General features: G+C 54.3%; 3 protein-coding genes across 3 annotated transcripts; 2 read left to right on the top strand and 1 right to left on the bottom strand.

The window, feature by feature from the left end:
* Positions 1–3,154: 3,154 nt before the first annotated feature.
* On the top strand, positions 3,155–7,190 carry COCSUDRAFT_16393 (ATP-dependent DNA ligase; the record flags this gene model as incomplete). Its single annotated transcript, XM_005647259.1, has 12 exons — positions 3,155–3,350; positions 3,496–3,692; positions 3,860–3,993; positions 4,250–4,512; positions 4,718–4,833; positions 4,944–5,049; positions 5,158–5,279; positions 5,469–5,618; positions 5,883–6,025; positions 6,276–6,501; positions 6,732–6,895; positions 7,076–7,190. Coding segments are annotated over 12 exons (1,932 nt in total), but the record flags the coding sequence as incomplete, so codon positions are not given.
* Positions 7,191–8,958: 1,768 nt separating this feature from the next.
* COCSUDRAFT_36844 (Pkinase-domain-containing protein) lies at positions 8,959–12,476 on the top strand (the record flags this gene model as incomplete). Its single annotated transcript, XM_005647258.1, has 11 exons — positions 8,959–8,985; positions 9,052–9,099; positions 9,189–9,357; positions 9,475–9,584; positions 9,872–10,074; positions 10,400–10,597; positions 10,709–10,862; positions 11,157–11,279; positions 11,437–11,587; positions 11,781–11,872; positions 12,243–12,476. 11 exons carry the CDS (start codon positions 8,959–8,961, stop codon positions 12,474–12,476), a joined length of 1,509 nt encoding a protein of 502 aa, XP_005647315.1.
* A 1,062-nt stretch (positions 12,477–13,538) lies between these two features.
* Positions 13,539–14,819, bottom strand: COCSUDRAFT_16324 (DCP2-domain-containing protein; the record flags this gene model as incomplete). The annotated part of the gene is made up of 5 exons (XM_005647257.1): positions 13,539–13,715; positions 13,843–13,947; positions 14,166–14,456; positions 14,544–14,595; positions 14,734–14,819. 5 exons carry the CDS (start codon positions 14,817–14,819, stop codon positions 13,539–13,541), a joined length of 711 nt encoding a protein of 236 aa, XP_005647314.1.
* Positions 14,820–15,310: the final 491 nt, after the last annotated feature.

The following is a 15,310-nucleotide window of genomic DNA, read 5'->3' as shown; positions in this document are numbered from 1 at the left end:
CCAGCACTTTGAAAATGTCAAGGCCAGGCCAGACACCATCGTGGCACTACCTATGGAGACACCGACAATCATCCAGGGTGACGCCCTGCTGGTTCCCAGCTACCAATATTTGTCCTCAATCTTCACGGACTGGCCGGAAATTACCTTTGTTGCCGTTCTGAATCTCGAGGTCGCCAAGGGTACAGCTTCCTTGCAGGGGTGGAGGTGACCCTTGTGGACGCAAATCACTGCCCAGGTGATTCTTTTCATGTCTGACCAACCTGTGGATCGCATGTGGGATTCAATGTGGGAATAAGTATCTCCATGGTCAATCACCAATTGCGCTGATCGCAGGGGCCGTGCAATTTCTGTTTGAGCTACCGGATGGGAGGAAATACATTCACTGCGGGGACATGCGATTCAGCCCGCACCTCACAGACAACCCGCACTTGCAGCGCTTTGTGGGGCCGACCGCAGTATTCTTGGACACAACATACTGCAAGCCGCAGTACACATTTCCTCCTCAGGTGCACAGGTCGATTAGAGCATGTTTGAGTCTGTGCAATACCGCAGCAATCCAGCATTTGGGCTCGCCTGATCACTTTGGCTTGTTTCTGCAGGAGGAGGTTGTGGAGCATGTAGCCTCCACCATGCAAAAGATGATGGAGGAAGATATCAATCATCGGCGCCTTTATCTCATTCAGACATACTGCATAGGGAAGGAGCGCCTTTTTTTAGAGGTGAGAACAGCATTGTTGGAGGGCATTCTTTATTCAGCTGCAACCAATGCACATCCGGGTGCAAGCAGTCCTGATGCTCTGTGCCGATTGGCAGGTTGCAAAGCGGTGCAAATGCAAGCTGTTTGCGAACAAGAGGAAACTCGGCATCATGTCGCAGCTCGACCTCCCTGGTGCGGTCCTTAGCAGCAATTTGAGTGGAAGCTGTGATACTTGTTGCCACACATGTGTATGACATGTTCCTGGGGTTTCCACGTCAGGTGTGAATATCGATGAGATCTTCACAACTGATCCTAAGAGCACATGGGTGCACCTGCTCCCTTGGGGCACGCTCGGGGAGGCGTTCCCATTCTTCAAACCCAACTACAGGGTTATGGAAGAGTATGGCAAGGACATGGGCGCAGATGAGGTGACCACCTCTCTAAGAAAAGTAATCTCGTCGTTTCTTCATTGCTCTTATTCCAGTGACCCAAATGGCAAGTATGTGTCTCTGCAGGTGGTGGGGTGGGTGCCTACTGGGTGAGACCATCATGGCTTCTTCATACTTCTGGCAACCGAAGTTCAATGACATTGATCATGCATTCAGTTTAAGACGAGCTTCCTCAACAAACTCACGTCCAAGAAGCTGTGTCTAGTGTACATTGAAATACATGCAGGTGGACATACGAGCACAAGAAGAATCTGCATCCTGTGAAGAAGCGCGGCCACCTGAGCATACACCTGGTGCCGTACAGCGAGCACAGCAGCTTCAGCGAGCTCGTGGAGTATGTCAAATTCCTGAAGCCTCATGAGGTGCGCTGACAGCTCTTGTGTAGACCTTTCAATTAGTGGTCGAGGTGGGACTATCTGTGTATTATTCACAGCAATTTCTATCCAATGAAGTACATGTGCATGGAGCTGCAGGTCATTCCAACTGTTGGAGTTGAGGGAAAGGAGGGTGAGAAGCGGCGCAGGGCCATCTTGAAGCGCTTCAGCCGGCTGGTGGATCAGACATCCGCCAAGGCCAAGTTCCTGCAGGCCTTCCAGTCCAGGCAGGACAGTGGTGCGCTGTCAGCAGGGACAGCCGAGGAGGGCACTGATGAGGGCTCCAGGGCAGAAGCAGGAAGCACTGCAGAGGCAGCCAGCGAGGCAGGCGAGGAAGAGGCAGGGGAGTCAGCAGAAGCAGGGGTGGTCCTGGGAGGATCTGAGCATGGCTCTGGTAAGATGGAGGAGGGTAGTGCCACAGTGAAAGATGAGGTGGAGGACCCAGAGAAGGAGATGCCTGGGACGGGGGAGGCAGCGGTACTGGTGGAGGACAATGGCAAGGCAGAAATAGAGATAAGTAGCAGCGGGGAGCCTGACACTGAAAGGGATGCAGATCCAGCTGAGCTGGTGGATTTGGTGGATAGCTATGGAACTGACAGAGCTCAGAAGCTACAGCGCATTGCCAGCGGCACACAAGCAGGTGCATTGTCTGGTCCGTGTGCCTCAACAACCTGCGTGGCAGCTGATGTTTTGCATTGTCCTGCACATGGCTCTCCTGTTGACCACCAGGATTTGTGAAGACCAGCAATATTGCTTGGCAGGCACAAGCGGAGGCTCGATCGTGGATGACTTTGAGGAAGTGCTAGAGCAGTTCATGGGGATCCTTGGAGAGGGGTCCAGTATATTGGAGGCCAGGCAGCTGCTGCTCCTTGCAGGCGGTGACCTGCAGCATGCCCTGAATCTCTACTGCGACCGGCCGCATACTGCGGCGGGTAAGCTGATGTTTATTGAAAATCATATTTGACACTGACGGTTTATTGATTCTGATGCGCATGCCCCTGTTGCACATGAAATATCCTAGCTTCATGATTAGTGTAGGTTGTGTGGCAGGCGGTGAAACAGAGAGTTCTGCTAAGGAGGAGATTAGAGGGGATGGCGCAGCGGCTGCGTCATATGAGCAGGTCAGCAAGGCCCAGAGGAAGACCGCTACTGCCACAGCCAAAACAACCAAACGCAAGGCTACCGCCTCCAGCAAACAGCCTCCCAGCAGCACCAGTAAGCGCAAGAAGGCAGATGTGACCCCGGGGAAGCAGCGCACCATAGCCTCCTTCTTCAGGAGTGCTGCCAGCAGCAAGCTAGCGGATGAGGACAGCACGCACGCCCCACTAGGCGCCAAGCAAGTGGCAGATTTACAGAGCAAGCCAACACCACAGCAGCCTAAGGAAGAAGCAGACAGGGCTGCTGGGAGGCAGGGCCAGGACGACGTTGTGTCGTTAGTGGACAAGGATGGTGAAGGCGAGGCAGGTGCTGAGGTGAAGACAGAGCCGGAGCAGGACCCCGGGGAAGCTCCTCAGAAGCTGCCGCGGCAGCTGGGCGCATTTGCCACGGCCAGCGCGCCCTCAGTCGGGGTGTCCAACGCGCTCATCGAGAAGCGACGGGCCGGCCAGCGCAAGGCGGCAGGGGAGCAGCCGAGCGGCGCGGCGGAGGTGGCGGCGGCCGGCAGCGCGGTGAAACGGGAGGCGGAGGAAGCTGTGACGTGGCCGGAGGGCACGCCTGCGCCCTACCTGGTCATCGCGCGCGCCTTCGCGGCCATGGAGTCCACCACCAAGCGGCTCGCCAAGGACAACATCATGGCTGAGATGTTCCGCGGCATCCTGCGCTGCTCGCCAGGTGTGCACATCACCATGATAACCTTTAAATTCCTTTTGTGGCAAGGATGACAATGTCAGCACGGCATTTGGGATCTTGTTCAGCACATGGCTGGGGCATTGGAAATGAGGAAAGCAAATTGAATCTTGGGTAAATATCTGGACAGGTGACGTGGTGGCAGCGGCATACCTGACGATGGGCAAGATAGCGCCGGAGCATGAGGGAACAGAGCTGAACGTGGGCGGCAGCATCATCTCGACAGCCATCCGCGAGGCCACAGGCGTCTCCAGGCAGAAGCTTCATGCGCTGTACAATGAGCTCGGCGACCCTGGGGACGTAGCTGAGGCCTGTCGCCACACCCAGGTGCCATTGCTGCTTCCATGCATATGTACGTTGCATTGCATCGAATTGCATATGCTATGTATTGGAGTCTCTCTTGAAGGACTGTTGACACAAGAGCCTGAAAGTGCTTGGGTGGTGCTTGAGTCATCTGGGCGAGCATTCTGTTATGGGGATTGTGGTGCGCGCAGACAATGCTGATACAGCCGGCTCCGCTCACGGTGAGAGGCGTATTCAAGAGCCTGCATAGCATGGCGCAGCAGAAGGGCGCTGGCGCCACAGCCCGGCGCAGGCAGACCATCCTGCACCTGCTCCGCAGCTGCAGGTCTGCACCTGAATCATTGTCCCATCGGCCCTCATCCTTATCAGCCCCAAAATAACCCACCTTGTGCAATGCAAGCAAATGTATTTCTTGCTGTTCTGGAAAGTGTGCTCCCTATCAAAGCACTGTCTTACTGAAGCAGTCAATACTGCTTCCCTTCCGGGCCATAATGTCTCAGATGATTGCCAGCATGAAATTAGCAGTCCAACTTCATTGTGGACCACTCTTCAATGTTATTCATCAGATTTGTCTGCTGCAGGGACTGCGAGACGCGGTACCTGGTGCGCACGCTGGTGCAGAACCTGCGGGTGGGCGCCAACTGGCGCTCCGTCATTGGCTCGCTCGCGCGCGCAGTGCTATTGGAGAGCGAGGCCAACCGGCCGGCCAAGGCGCGCCTGGACGCGGCCGCCACGGCAGCTGTGGAGGCGTTCCATGTCTGCCCCAGCCTCGACATCCTGGTGGCAGCCATGCTGGAGCCTGGCGGCGTGGAGAACCTTGATACGCGCATCTCCCTCACCCCCGGTGCGCATTTTCATACCTCTGGACCCTGACCACCAGACGCCTCCTACTTTTCAGCGGTAGCACATCTTGTCGTGCTTTCCCTCAGTATCATGGCTTTCTGGTCTTGGATCTGTGTGGGGCGCACTTGCATCTCCAGAACCATTTGTGTTCCAGCAAACATCTGTCCATTTGACGTGGGCATCTATTGTGGCATGTCTCTGTGCAGGTGTCCCACTGAAGCCCATGCTGGCTTCCATCACGGAGGGAGTGGCTGACGCCATCCAGCAGCTGCAGGGGCAGCACTTTCTGGCCGAATACAAGTATGACGGCATCAGGGCGCAGGTGAGTGGGATTAAATTCAGATAATGACAGATGTGCTGATCTGGGTGTACAGAACTTGCAGGAGTTGGTGCAACCATGGCATGCTGAAAGTCGTCATGTGCGTTGCCCAGATACATTTGCACAAGAATGGGGATGTGCGGATCTTCTCCAGAAACTGCGAGGAGCGGACCAGCAGCTTCCCTGATGTGGCGGACGCTGTGCGCAGTGCTGCTGCTGGTGCGACCCTGCTGCACCGAATTACTTAATTTGTATTTCCTACAGCCTGCTACCCTGTGTCCAGACACTCTGCTCAACTACTGATAGCAGTTGTGTGGGAAATGGCAGGTGGGTGCAAGGAGGTGGTCCTGGATGCAGAGCTGGTGGCTGTGGACCGAGAGAAAGCCAATGAGCTAAAGAGCTTCCAAGAACTCTCAACCAGGGCGCGAGGGGCCATCACATCTCTCGAGGTGCCTCACTGTACCACACCATTCCACATTATAGCAGTCCGCTTGACCCTAATAAATGCCCTTTGCTTTGAGCCATGCTTTACAGATGTACTGAAATTATACTGGGGAAGCTCATGGGTGCCTGCAGGAAGGCTTCTGCCCTTCAGACTTATGCATGCGGGGCTGAATGCCTATGCATGGATGCCGCAGGTCAAGGTGCCAGTCTGCGTGTTTGCCTTCGACTGCCTCTACGTGGACGGCGAGTCGCTGCTGAAGCAGCCGCTGCAGGAACGCCGCAAGCGCCTGGCCGCCGCGTTGCCCAGCCTGCGCCCCGGCTTCGTCTGCCTCGCGCAGTCGCATGTCCTGCAGGCCCCTGCAGCCGCCGCCGCTGCGGCCGCGCCAGAGCTTCCCGCCCAGCCGGCCGGCTCCCCCGACACGGTGCAGGCCGCGCCGGTGCCGCCGGCCACCCCGGATCGCGCCGCCGCGCGGCCGGCTCTGGACCTCGGCGGAGCCGTGGAGGTAGATGCGGCCGGCAGGGATGACGTCATGCAGTTAGGGGCGGCAGCGGTGGGTGCAGAGGCGGATGCGGGTGCTGCGGCGGAGGGTGCGCAGAGTGCAGCGGAGGCCGGCACGGAGGCGCTGATCCGGGAGCACTTGCAGGACGCGCTGGCCGCCGGCACGGAGGGGCTCATGCTCAAGGCGCTGACCGGCCCTTCGGCCACTTACCAGCCCTCCAAACGCAGCAACTCCTGGCTCAAGATCAAGCGGTGAGCCTTGCTCTGTGCCATCTCTGCCATCTCTGTGCCCGTCTTTGCGGCACACTTTGTGATTGCTTAATGGCTGCGCATACTCTGAGCTCCTGCTGCATTTCCAGAAATGGCAATGTTAGGCTGGCAGGAAACTCATGAAACGACACATCAAGGGAATGCATGCTTGAATATGTAAGTGTATCAAGGTCTCCCCCTTTTCAGTCTCTATAATGCACTGCAGTGAATGCAACTGTCATGTGTGGCGCAGGGACTACTGCGAAGAGTTGAGGGATTCGTTGGATCTGGTGCCGATCGGGGCGTGGCACGGCAATGGACGCAAGGTGGGCTGGTACTCGCCCTTCCTGCTGGCAGCCTGGGACCCCGATGCCGAAGAGTTCCAGACTGTCTGCCGCTGCATGTCCGGCTTCTCCGACGCCTTCTACGCCCAGGCGCGGCCCGGGATGATGCACCCTCATGCAATGCTCATCTCTTTTGTCACGTCGCATCAAATGATCTGCCCCTGCTGCCGTGTCTTAGCATCACATCTTGGGGTGATGATTGTCCAGCAGGGCAGTGGCAGATGAAGCAGTGCTGCTCTAATGTGCAAGCCCATGAGTTCAGACATCACTTGGAAGGTGTGGGCTTGAGGAGGGCTCAGATAGATTATTCTTGTCATGTTGAGGGCAAATGAATTGGTGCGCAGGCGAAGGAGCGGCTAGACCAGCACCGCATAGAGGGCCCAAGGCCTTACTACAGCACCAACGAGCGCCCCAGCGTCTGGTTTGAGCCGACAGAGGTGTGGGAGCTGCGCGGAGCAGACCTCACTCTCTCAGCCGTGCACAAGGCCGCCTTCGGGCTCATTCACCCCACTCGCGGCGTATCTCTCAGGTAGCTAATCCTTCTTGTACTTAGATTAACTCTTTTACGTGCTGTCAACAACGGCAGAAGCCTTGCTGGTGTCTTGCCAGTTGTGTTGGTCAAGCAAGGTATGCTTGATTGACTTCAATCGTTAACCATTACTGTGAGTTGCTGGGCGGTGGACTGAGGATGGCACGCCGGCATGTGCAGGTTTCCACGCTTTGTGCGGTTGAGAGATGACAAGCGTCCCGAGGAGGCCAGCACCCCAGAAGTCATCAGGTGCCATATTTTACCGCACCGCCTCATTATTGTGTTTATGCTGTGATCCATTGCCGTCCTAGTGTGATGCATGGACCTGCAATATATTCTTTCATTCATTCCAGGGTGTGCTGTCTTGGGTGATCAAATGAGAATTGGCTGTGCACAGGCAGCTGTTCAACGCACAGACGCGCAAGCTTGTCACAGCCAGGGAAGCAGTGGCAAAGAGGGATGGCAAGATAAAGACTGCTCCAGCAGCAGCGGAGGCTGCCAGCGATGATGAGCATGGGATTGTGAATGGGGAGGCAGCAGATCATGACGCTGAAGGCATGCGAGATGTTGAAGGGATATCAGAAGATGCTTCCTAGAATCGAGAGCTTTGGTGTACAATAAGAAGACCTTCTCTGTTGTCATTGGCTGATTGCTTACGCGAAAACTTACGATGGCAGATAGTTGTCCAAGAGCTTGCTCTAGAAGCTTCATCTGAGCAGGGGTTCTGGTGTGAGAATTTGAAGTTCTGAATTTCGAATCCGGCTCTGAAACCTCTGCAGTGTACATGTACATGTCAATCTGCATGTCACTCTGTCCCCAAACATGCAATTTAGCATACCGTGAATGATGGCCACCGTAGTGCCACCCATGGTGTCAGTGCGCACTGTACACACTGTACATGTCACATGTACTAGGGGTAATTACTATACTAAGTAGTCAGTGTAGTAATAACCCCTACATGTACACGGTGTCACGTGACCATTATATATTATATATGATATATTATTATTATTACACGCCTTTCCTGCCAAGAGGCAAGGTGCGTCCTGCAGACAAGCTGCAGTTGAAGGCTGCCATAATCCTACCCCTTGCTGGACTCGCTAGATCCAAGCTGCGGCGGCAAGACCCAATCAACCATGCCCGGGGCGCGGTGCTCAGCATTATATATGGAGTATTGACAAAGTAGTCTGTGCGCAAAACACACGGAGCATTCAATGCTCAGCAATATCTACCGACAAAATCATCTTTTACAACCACATGTGAGCAAAATCGAAGTTGCATATTGATGGATGAAGCCACACCACAGATTCTGGTAGGAGGGATGGAAGCTTCCTCTCTGTTGCCAAGTCAGGCTTCTATCGCTGGCCAAGTTGGGGAGGGCAACTCCGACCAGCCCAAACACAATTTTTGCCAGGATTACCACACAAAATATTCTCGTATAACAAAGCGAGCTCAAGGAGGACAGAGTACTCCCGTGGCTTGCGTAATCAACGCAGGATCAAAGGTATTTGTTGAGCTCTAGTTGCAGGCAGCAAGTTGCAGGCAAGCATAGTCCTGAGAGACTGTCAGATGCCACGTAGCATATGAAGCCTCCTTTACAAAGGCCTTTTGCTCTGCTGCCGGTTGCTGAGGCGCTGGTCTGCTCTTGCTTTTCAGAGAGCAGATTGTGAGTCTTGCATATTCATATACCGGAGCCGTGCTGTTGGAACAAGCCGCATGTTATGATCTAGGTGGGTGGTGGGCGTCAACATCGAGCTGGTCGAATAGATCAGACTTTAACATATCTCCCTTGCGCCTGCTTGTTTGGATTCGGAAACCTCTTAAGGAATGATGCCTGCGCAGGCGTCTAGGGGCAAGCGATAGGAAAGAATGGCCAACAGCATGGCCAGCAGCATGACAGGATTTGTGCCGCAACCACCAATAGTGACACAAACACCCCTTCGCAGTGGAGCCCAGATTCAAGAAAAGTATGTGTGGGTTTGCACTTGAGCCATTGCGTTTTGGTAATGTCTCTCTATACAATGAAAACAGAGTCCTGGCAACAGCGACTTCGGACCCCTGTGATGGCGTTGTGTTTGTCTAGGTGGAAGGTGCAGTTGCCCAATGTGGGGGCTGCAGATGAAGATGAGCAGTTTGGTGGTTGCCGTGGCGTTGAGCATTGCTACCAGAGGCTGGATCAAATCGGAGAAGGGACGTATGGGCAGGTGTGAAAATTTCCAGGCCCTTGCATTGGAGAATCAAACATTCAAGTGGCACACATAACTCTCGATCTGACTCACTCACACTGCTGCAGGTGTATCTTGCCAAGGACAACAAGACCAGTGAGCTGGTAGCCTTGAAGAAGATCCGGATGGACAATGAGAAGGAGGGCTTTCCCATCACCGCCATCCGCGAGATCAAGCTTCTCAAGAACCTGAGCCATCCCAACGTGATCAACCTCAAGGAGATTGTGCGCTCCCAGAGTGAGCTTCCCTTGCTCTCTACTCCTGCTAGAGTGTTTGTGTCATGCTCAGTCCCAAATTGCAAAGTATATTATGCTTGGCACATCGCACTGCTTACCAGGCCCTCCTGTTTTGCAGCTCACAGGTGCAACAACTTCAAGGGCAGCATCTACATGGTCTTCGACTACATGGACCATGACATGACTGGCCTCATGGAGCGCTTGGGCTACAAATTCACCGTGCCTCAGGCGCGCTCCTTGCCACTCCCATGGCACCATGTGCTCATGCATCTCTGCTGCAAGGCTGCCTTGCATTTTCCCGCCACAGGCTGGATGATTAACCCTGCTTCATCTCCAAAGCCCTTTCCTTTAATGAAATTTTGGTATCCCTTCCCAGCAATTTAGTGATAATATCTACATTTGTTTGCACTGTTGATGTACCCATTTCCACTATGGAGCAATGTGATTGTAGACATGACATGACGTACCGAGGCATACGGTGGCTAAGGAGTGTGGGCGCTGTGTGGTGCGCGCAGATAAAGTGCTACATGAAGCAGCTGCTGAAGGGGCTGGCGCACTGCCACCACCAGGGCGTGCTGCACCGCGACCTCAAGGCCGCCAACCTGCTGATCAATAACGAGGGCGGCCTCAAGCTGGCCGACTTTGGGCTGGCACGCAAGTTCCGCGAAGGCGACAAGGACTCCCGCTTCACCAACCGCGTCATCACCCTCTGGTACAGGTGCGGCGCAGGCGCTGAGTCATTGTGTAATCCTCTGTCAGTCGAATTGTTCGGCATGAAGCTCATTTAATTGAGTCAATAAAGGTTCATGTAATGTCCTCAGTGTAGGGTCCTCTATATCGAGTCTGTTGAGGTTGGCGCCTAGGCATACATGCAGGGCTCCTGAACGCTGAATGAAATGACTCGCTTTGACATGAGAGGCATTCCTTACTTTCGATTGAGAGCTGGTGTCGAAGGCCTTGTAGGATCGGCATGTCTGCTTGTGCAGAGCCAATTGGAGCTCAATGGATTTGAAGGGCATGCTAAGCATTTGTTTTGTTCGCAGGCCGCCGGAGCTGCTGCTGGGCTCGGATCACTATGGGCCGGAGGTGGACATGTGGAGCGTGGGCTGCATCTTTGCTGAGCTGCTGACAGGGAAGCCCCTATTCCCAGGCAAAGACGAGACGGACCAGCTCGACCGCATCACCAAAATCACCGGGTCCCCCACAGAGAGGAACTTCCCCGGCTGCACAAAGCTCCCCTAGTAAGCCCCGCTCTTGCGCGCTACCACGCCGAGCATTGACAATTTTGCGCCTGCATGCTGTCATGCAAGTCTTGTTGACTGCTGTTGTGAATGATGGTTGCTGTGCTGCAGCTACAAGCACATGAGCCACAAGTACAAGGAAGATCGGCTGCGGCGGCACCTGCTGTCCACGTGCCCGCATCTGCCAGAGGGTGCCCTGGAGCTGCTGGAAACCATGCTCACGCTGGATCCAATTAAGCGCATCTCTGCTGAGAAAGCTTTCCTGGTCAGTTCCTGCCAACCCCTTTGCGTAGCACCTGTCAGATTGCTCTGCATAGCGCTATCGTTGGTCAGTATATGCTTATCTCTTGCCTTTCAGTAGGCAAATTGACTGAGTGCCCCATAGACCGAGTCAGGACTGTTTTCAAGCATCCATGCCTTGAATTTCATTTAATACATTGTTCCACTTAAGAGGACATCTGAGGCTTTCGTCTGAGGCTTTAGCTCCAGAGGAATGTCTAATTACTTGGAAAGAGTGTGCAGCTGTTGCTGAGTCAGGCTGGGGTTGTTCTGGGCGCAGGACAATTTCTTCTGGCATACAGAACCGAAGCCGTGCGAGCCCAGGGACCTGCCCAAGTTTGACCCCTCCCACGAGCTGGACATGAAGCGCAAGCGCCAGGCCGACCGTGAGATGCGCCAGCAGGTGCTCCCTCCCTCTGCCCCTCCCTGCCTGTCTCTCAAACTACAATTTTATTTGGCACTTATCAGCACTGAAGATCCCAAAGATGTGCATGGACCTGGGCTGCTCATGAATTGGTGCCTTTGTGCAAACACACTGAAAGAGTGTGTATTTATTGCAGGGTGGCGGCCAGCACGGGCATGGCAGCCATGGGCCGGATGCAAAGCGCGCGCGGCACAACCCGCACCCGGCCACCGCCCACTCTGCCTACGCAGCCCCGGCTGGCCAGGTGTGCCTCATGCTCGCGTCAGATCCTTCTGGCCAAAGCTTCAGTCCAGTCTCAGCGGATGCCAAGCCATTTCTGTCTGTGTACCAGTGCTTCCTCTCCTGCAATGCAACACTTGTGTCTGGTGTCTCCTCTGGGTGGGCATGAATTAGGGCTGGTGCTGGTTTTGCAGGTGCCCCACGGCGGTTTCAGGCAGCCTGTGCCGGCAGTCGCAGCCGCACAGCGGGGCGGTATGGCAGTTGCCCATGGCAACCCAGCAGCGGGCTACTTTACCGGCCCTGCCGCCAACCGCGGCGGCCCGGCCAGCAGCCGCTTTGCTGGCGGCGCCGCCGTTCCCGGGCAGCGCGCGTACGCGCAAGCTCCGGTTCAGATGGCTGCCCCCGCTGCGTACGGGCAGCAGCAGCAGTATGCAGGTGCACACCCTGATATGCATTCTTGCGCATTGAAACGTACACAAGATATACCACTACGTCAGCGCATCTGAGCATCGTCAATATGCACACTTGTTCGAGCACAACTGCGGAAATGGCCCATTGCCAGTCTGCATGCTCGTTTGAGCATAGCTGCAGATATGACCCTGCAAGGAGGGCAGGCCGGCCTGTTCATCACGCACTGAATTGTACTGATGCTCCTTCACTGTCCTTACCGCAGCCGGGCCTGCAGCGGGCTACGCAGCTGGCCAGCGCTATCCTCCGGCGCAGGCTCCTGCACCCGCGTATGCCGGCCAGCAGCAGGCGTATGCTGGCGGCTACATGGCGCCTGCCGCGCAGCCGGCCCAGTACGGAGGCTACGCTGCACGGCCAGGCTACGGCGGCGGGGGCCAGCCTCCGGCGCGGATGCCCCCCAGCACAGGATCCTACCCCTCACATGCCCACCGCCCGCCCAGCCACGGGGCCAGCAACCGCGCTCCCTCCTGGCAGGGGCAGCGGAGGTAGTGGGTGTCAATGCAGCAGCTGTGTGCCCTTTGTGGAGGCTGCAGCTACTCCGCTTTTTCATGGCCCACAGTGGCTGTTGCAGTGGGAGTACTCTAGTTCTACTAGTTCTGGTGCAGTCTTATATTAGCTATGTATCGCAAGCGGATCAGTGCTTGTGCTGTGGAATTTGTGCACACTTAGTAGTAAGTAGGTGTGTTGTTTGGAGAATGCACGGAGACTACTTCTCCTAGGAGCTATGTATGAAGAGTGATTATGCAACGATCGTGAGATTTTAGATCATGTGTACAGATGTCTTCATTCAGTCATCCTTTGTCATAGCCTCGCTGCATTGCTCAATTAAGGGTCGCAGCACCATCAGGTGCAATTGTGCAACATCCAAGGGAGTATGTGTTGTACGCTCATTGTTGTCAGTCTGCCAGCGTTTTCTTGAATGTACACGTCCAATGTAACAAATGTCGTTCTTACTTGCAGAGGAGTGCACTCAAAAATGGCAGCTCTCTGTCATTCATTCTTAGCTAAAGCCCTGGAAACGGGCAATGACTATAATCTTATCTGCGACATGCCTGGACTCTAAAATGCCAGATGCTGCATGATAGCCTCCTTGTCGAAGTTGAAATTCAACCAGGCCTGTCCAGCCTGAGGCAACTCCTGCAATGCACAGGAAAAACTGCTTCGCACACAATGTGAACAATGCATACACCAGTTATATTCCTCAAACAAAAGATGCACCAACAATGGCGCTGTCGTCTGATTCGCGGCGCAGCACACACCTTGATGTTTGCAGTGGATGCAGCTGCATCCTGCACTGCCTCTCCACCTGAAGTAGCAGATGTCTCCTCAGCCTCTGGCGCCTTGGCCCCAGGCTTCTTCTTCTTTGCCTTCTGCGATTTCTTCTTCTTCACAAAGCGCCTCAGCTGACTCACATATGGAGCCACCTGCTCATGCAACACATGCCTGCCAATCAAAGTGGGTGTGAATTGCGTTACCCTGATGCAAAAGTGAAGAGCCAGCAATGCTGACAATGGCCTTGCTGTGTGACCTAAAGATCCACTAGAATGTCAGCTAAGAGCTGCGGAGTGTGGCTGCAGTGCAGACCTGGTAGAAGTGGTGCCTGGCACCCTCAGCGGTGTTGTACTGCATGGCCGCCTCCTCACTGGCTGGCAGGGAGGTCACAAAATGCCACCCAAAGGCGCCAATCTCCCCCCGCACCTGAGGCTCAAACTCTGTCGTCTCCTCCACCTGTAAAAACTCCAATTGTCAGTGCATGAACCCTCCTGTGCAGTAGGCCATTGTACAACCTTCCAGTCAAAAGTCCAGCAAACTTTCTGGGCAGCGATGGGGTGGTCAGGTGCATGCCTGTACGTACCCCCGTAATGATGTAGAGCTTGCTGCGCTGCTGTTTGATGTGGCGCTCGATGCAGTCTTCTTCCACGAGCATGTCTGAGATGTCCAAGCCCGTCTCCTCCCTCACCTGCACCATCACTCATCTGATTCTAGCCCTGTTGCTCACAGTCCTCTTGAAAGTAGGGCATCTCCTCTGGAGCTAACGTGATTTGAGTCCAGTCCTAGCTCCTCATGCGAGGAAATGTCCGTACGATAGCTTGCCCATTGGATTGTACTCGCCACTGTCTCAGATCTGTAATGCGACATAGATCAACTATTATGAGACAAAGAAGAACAAGTATGCACCTCGCGTATGGCGCAAGCTGAATCTGGCTCATCTTTGGCAACCTTCCCCTTTGGGAAACCCCAAGAAGCACTGTTCTTGAAGCCCCTGACCAGCAGGCACTTGTCCATGTTCGTGTTCAGTAGGATGGCCCCCATCACGGGGACAGTCTGTTTGTAGGCGCTAAATCGGGCATAGATGCTGTCCCTGTCTTTGTACAGCTGGGCAAGCCCAGGACAGTGCTGGAAGATGATCCCTGTGAACGTCCTGAGTGACAGGGACCTGAGAGATGGGTCGTTGTCCCTGCAGAAGTCCTGCAGAGCACGATGCTTGTCTTTATACCTGTATAAAACGTCCAGTGATTCCTGCACGAAGTAAGCTGAGAGTGGTGCACATCGTACCTCGTAGTACCAGTGCGCCTGCTCTACTAGAAACATGAACTTCTCAAACGACCTGCGAATGACCACGGGCAGAGATCAACCTGTGTTTTGTGCCTTGTGAGAGCCAGAAGAAGATACAAGAGCCAACATGCATAGTTTCCAGAATAGTGGGATTCAATCCATGCGTGAGCAGCTTGAATTGATGACTTACTGAAGGTCTTCGGTTGGCACATTAAGAATGAATCGTGTGCACAGATCATCCAACAATTCCTCGCTCGGCACAGTTCGAGAAGCCATGCTCTTCCTATCATGTACAACTCCCTCGAGGCCTCACTAAGTCTTGCAAGTTAAACAAGAGATGCTTGCAAATCTTCCAATGTAATCCTCTTGAGGCGAGTTTCAGAACTCTTCCTCAGAGCACACTGCAAATGTGAGTCATCAGCCACATCAGGTGCCACTTGCCACCTGGCCATCGACTGCTTAACTGCATTAACTGCACGATGCAAATTGTATGATACGACTTGTATCATGAACGGTTCATCGCTGATTCATCTGCCTAATATTTACAAGTGCCCGTGTGTGAACCACATTCTTGTCAGCGTCTGGCTCTGTTGCTGATCGGGGGCATCGCCTCGCTGAGATTGTAAATAAAGCAGCATTCCTTCAGGCGTGCTTAATGATGTGAAGTAAACCCGAAAAGAATTTATAGAGGCCGATTTTCAGAAATGGAGCAGTAAAAAGAGGTTTAAATTGGGCGGACAACACAAGTGTATAGGAAGATGATGAAT

This window comes from Coccomyxa subellipsoidea (genome assembly GCF_000258705.1).
Source record: "Coccomyxa subellipsoidea C-169, whole genome shotgun sequence".
In the NCBI taxonomy this organism is placed as follows: Eukaryota; Viridiplantae; Chlorophyta; class Trebouxiophyceae; family Coccomyxaceae; genus Coccomyxa; species Coccomyxa subellipsoidea.
This window is presented reverse-complemented; position numbering and strand designations above follow the sequence as displayed.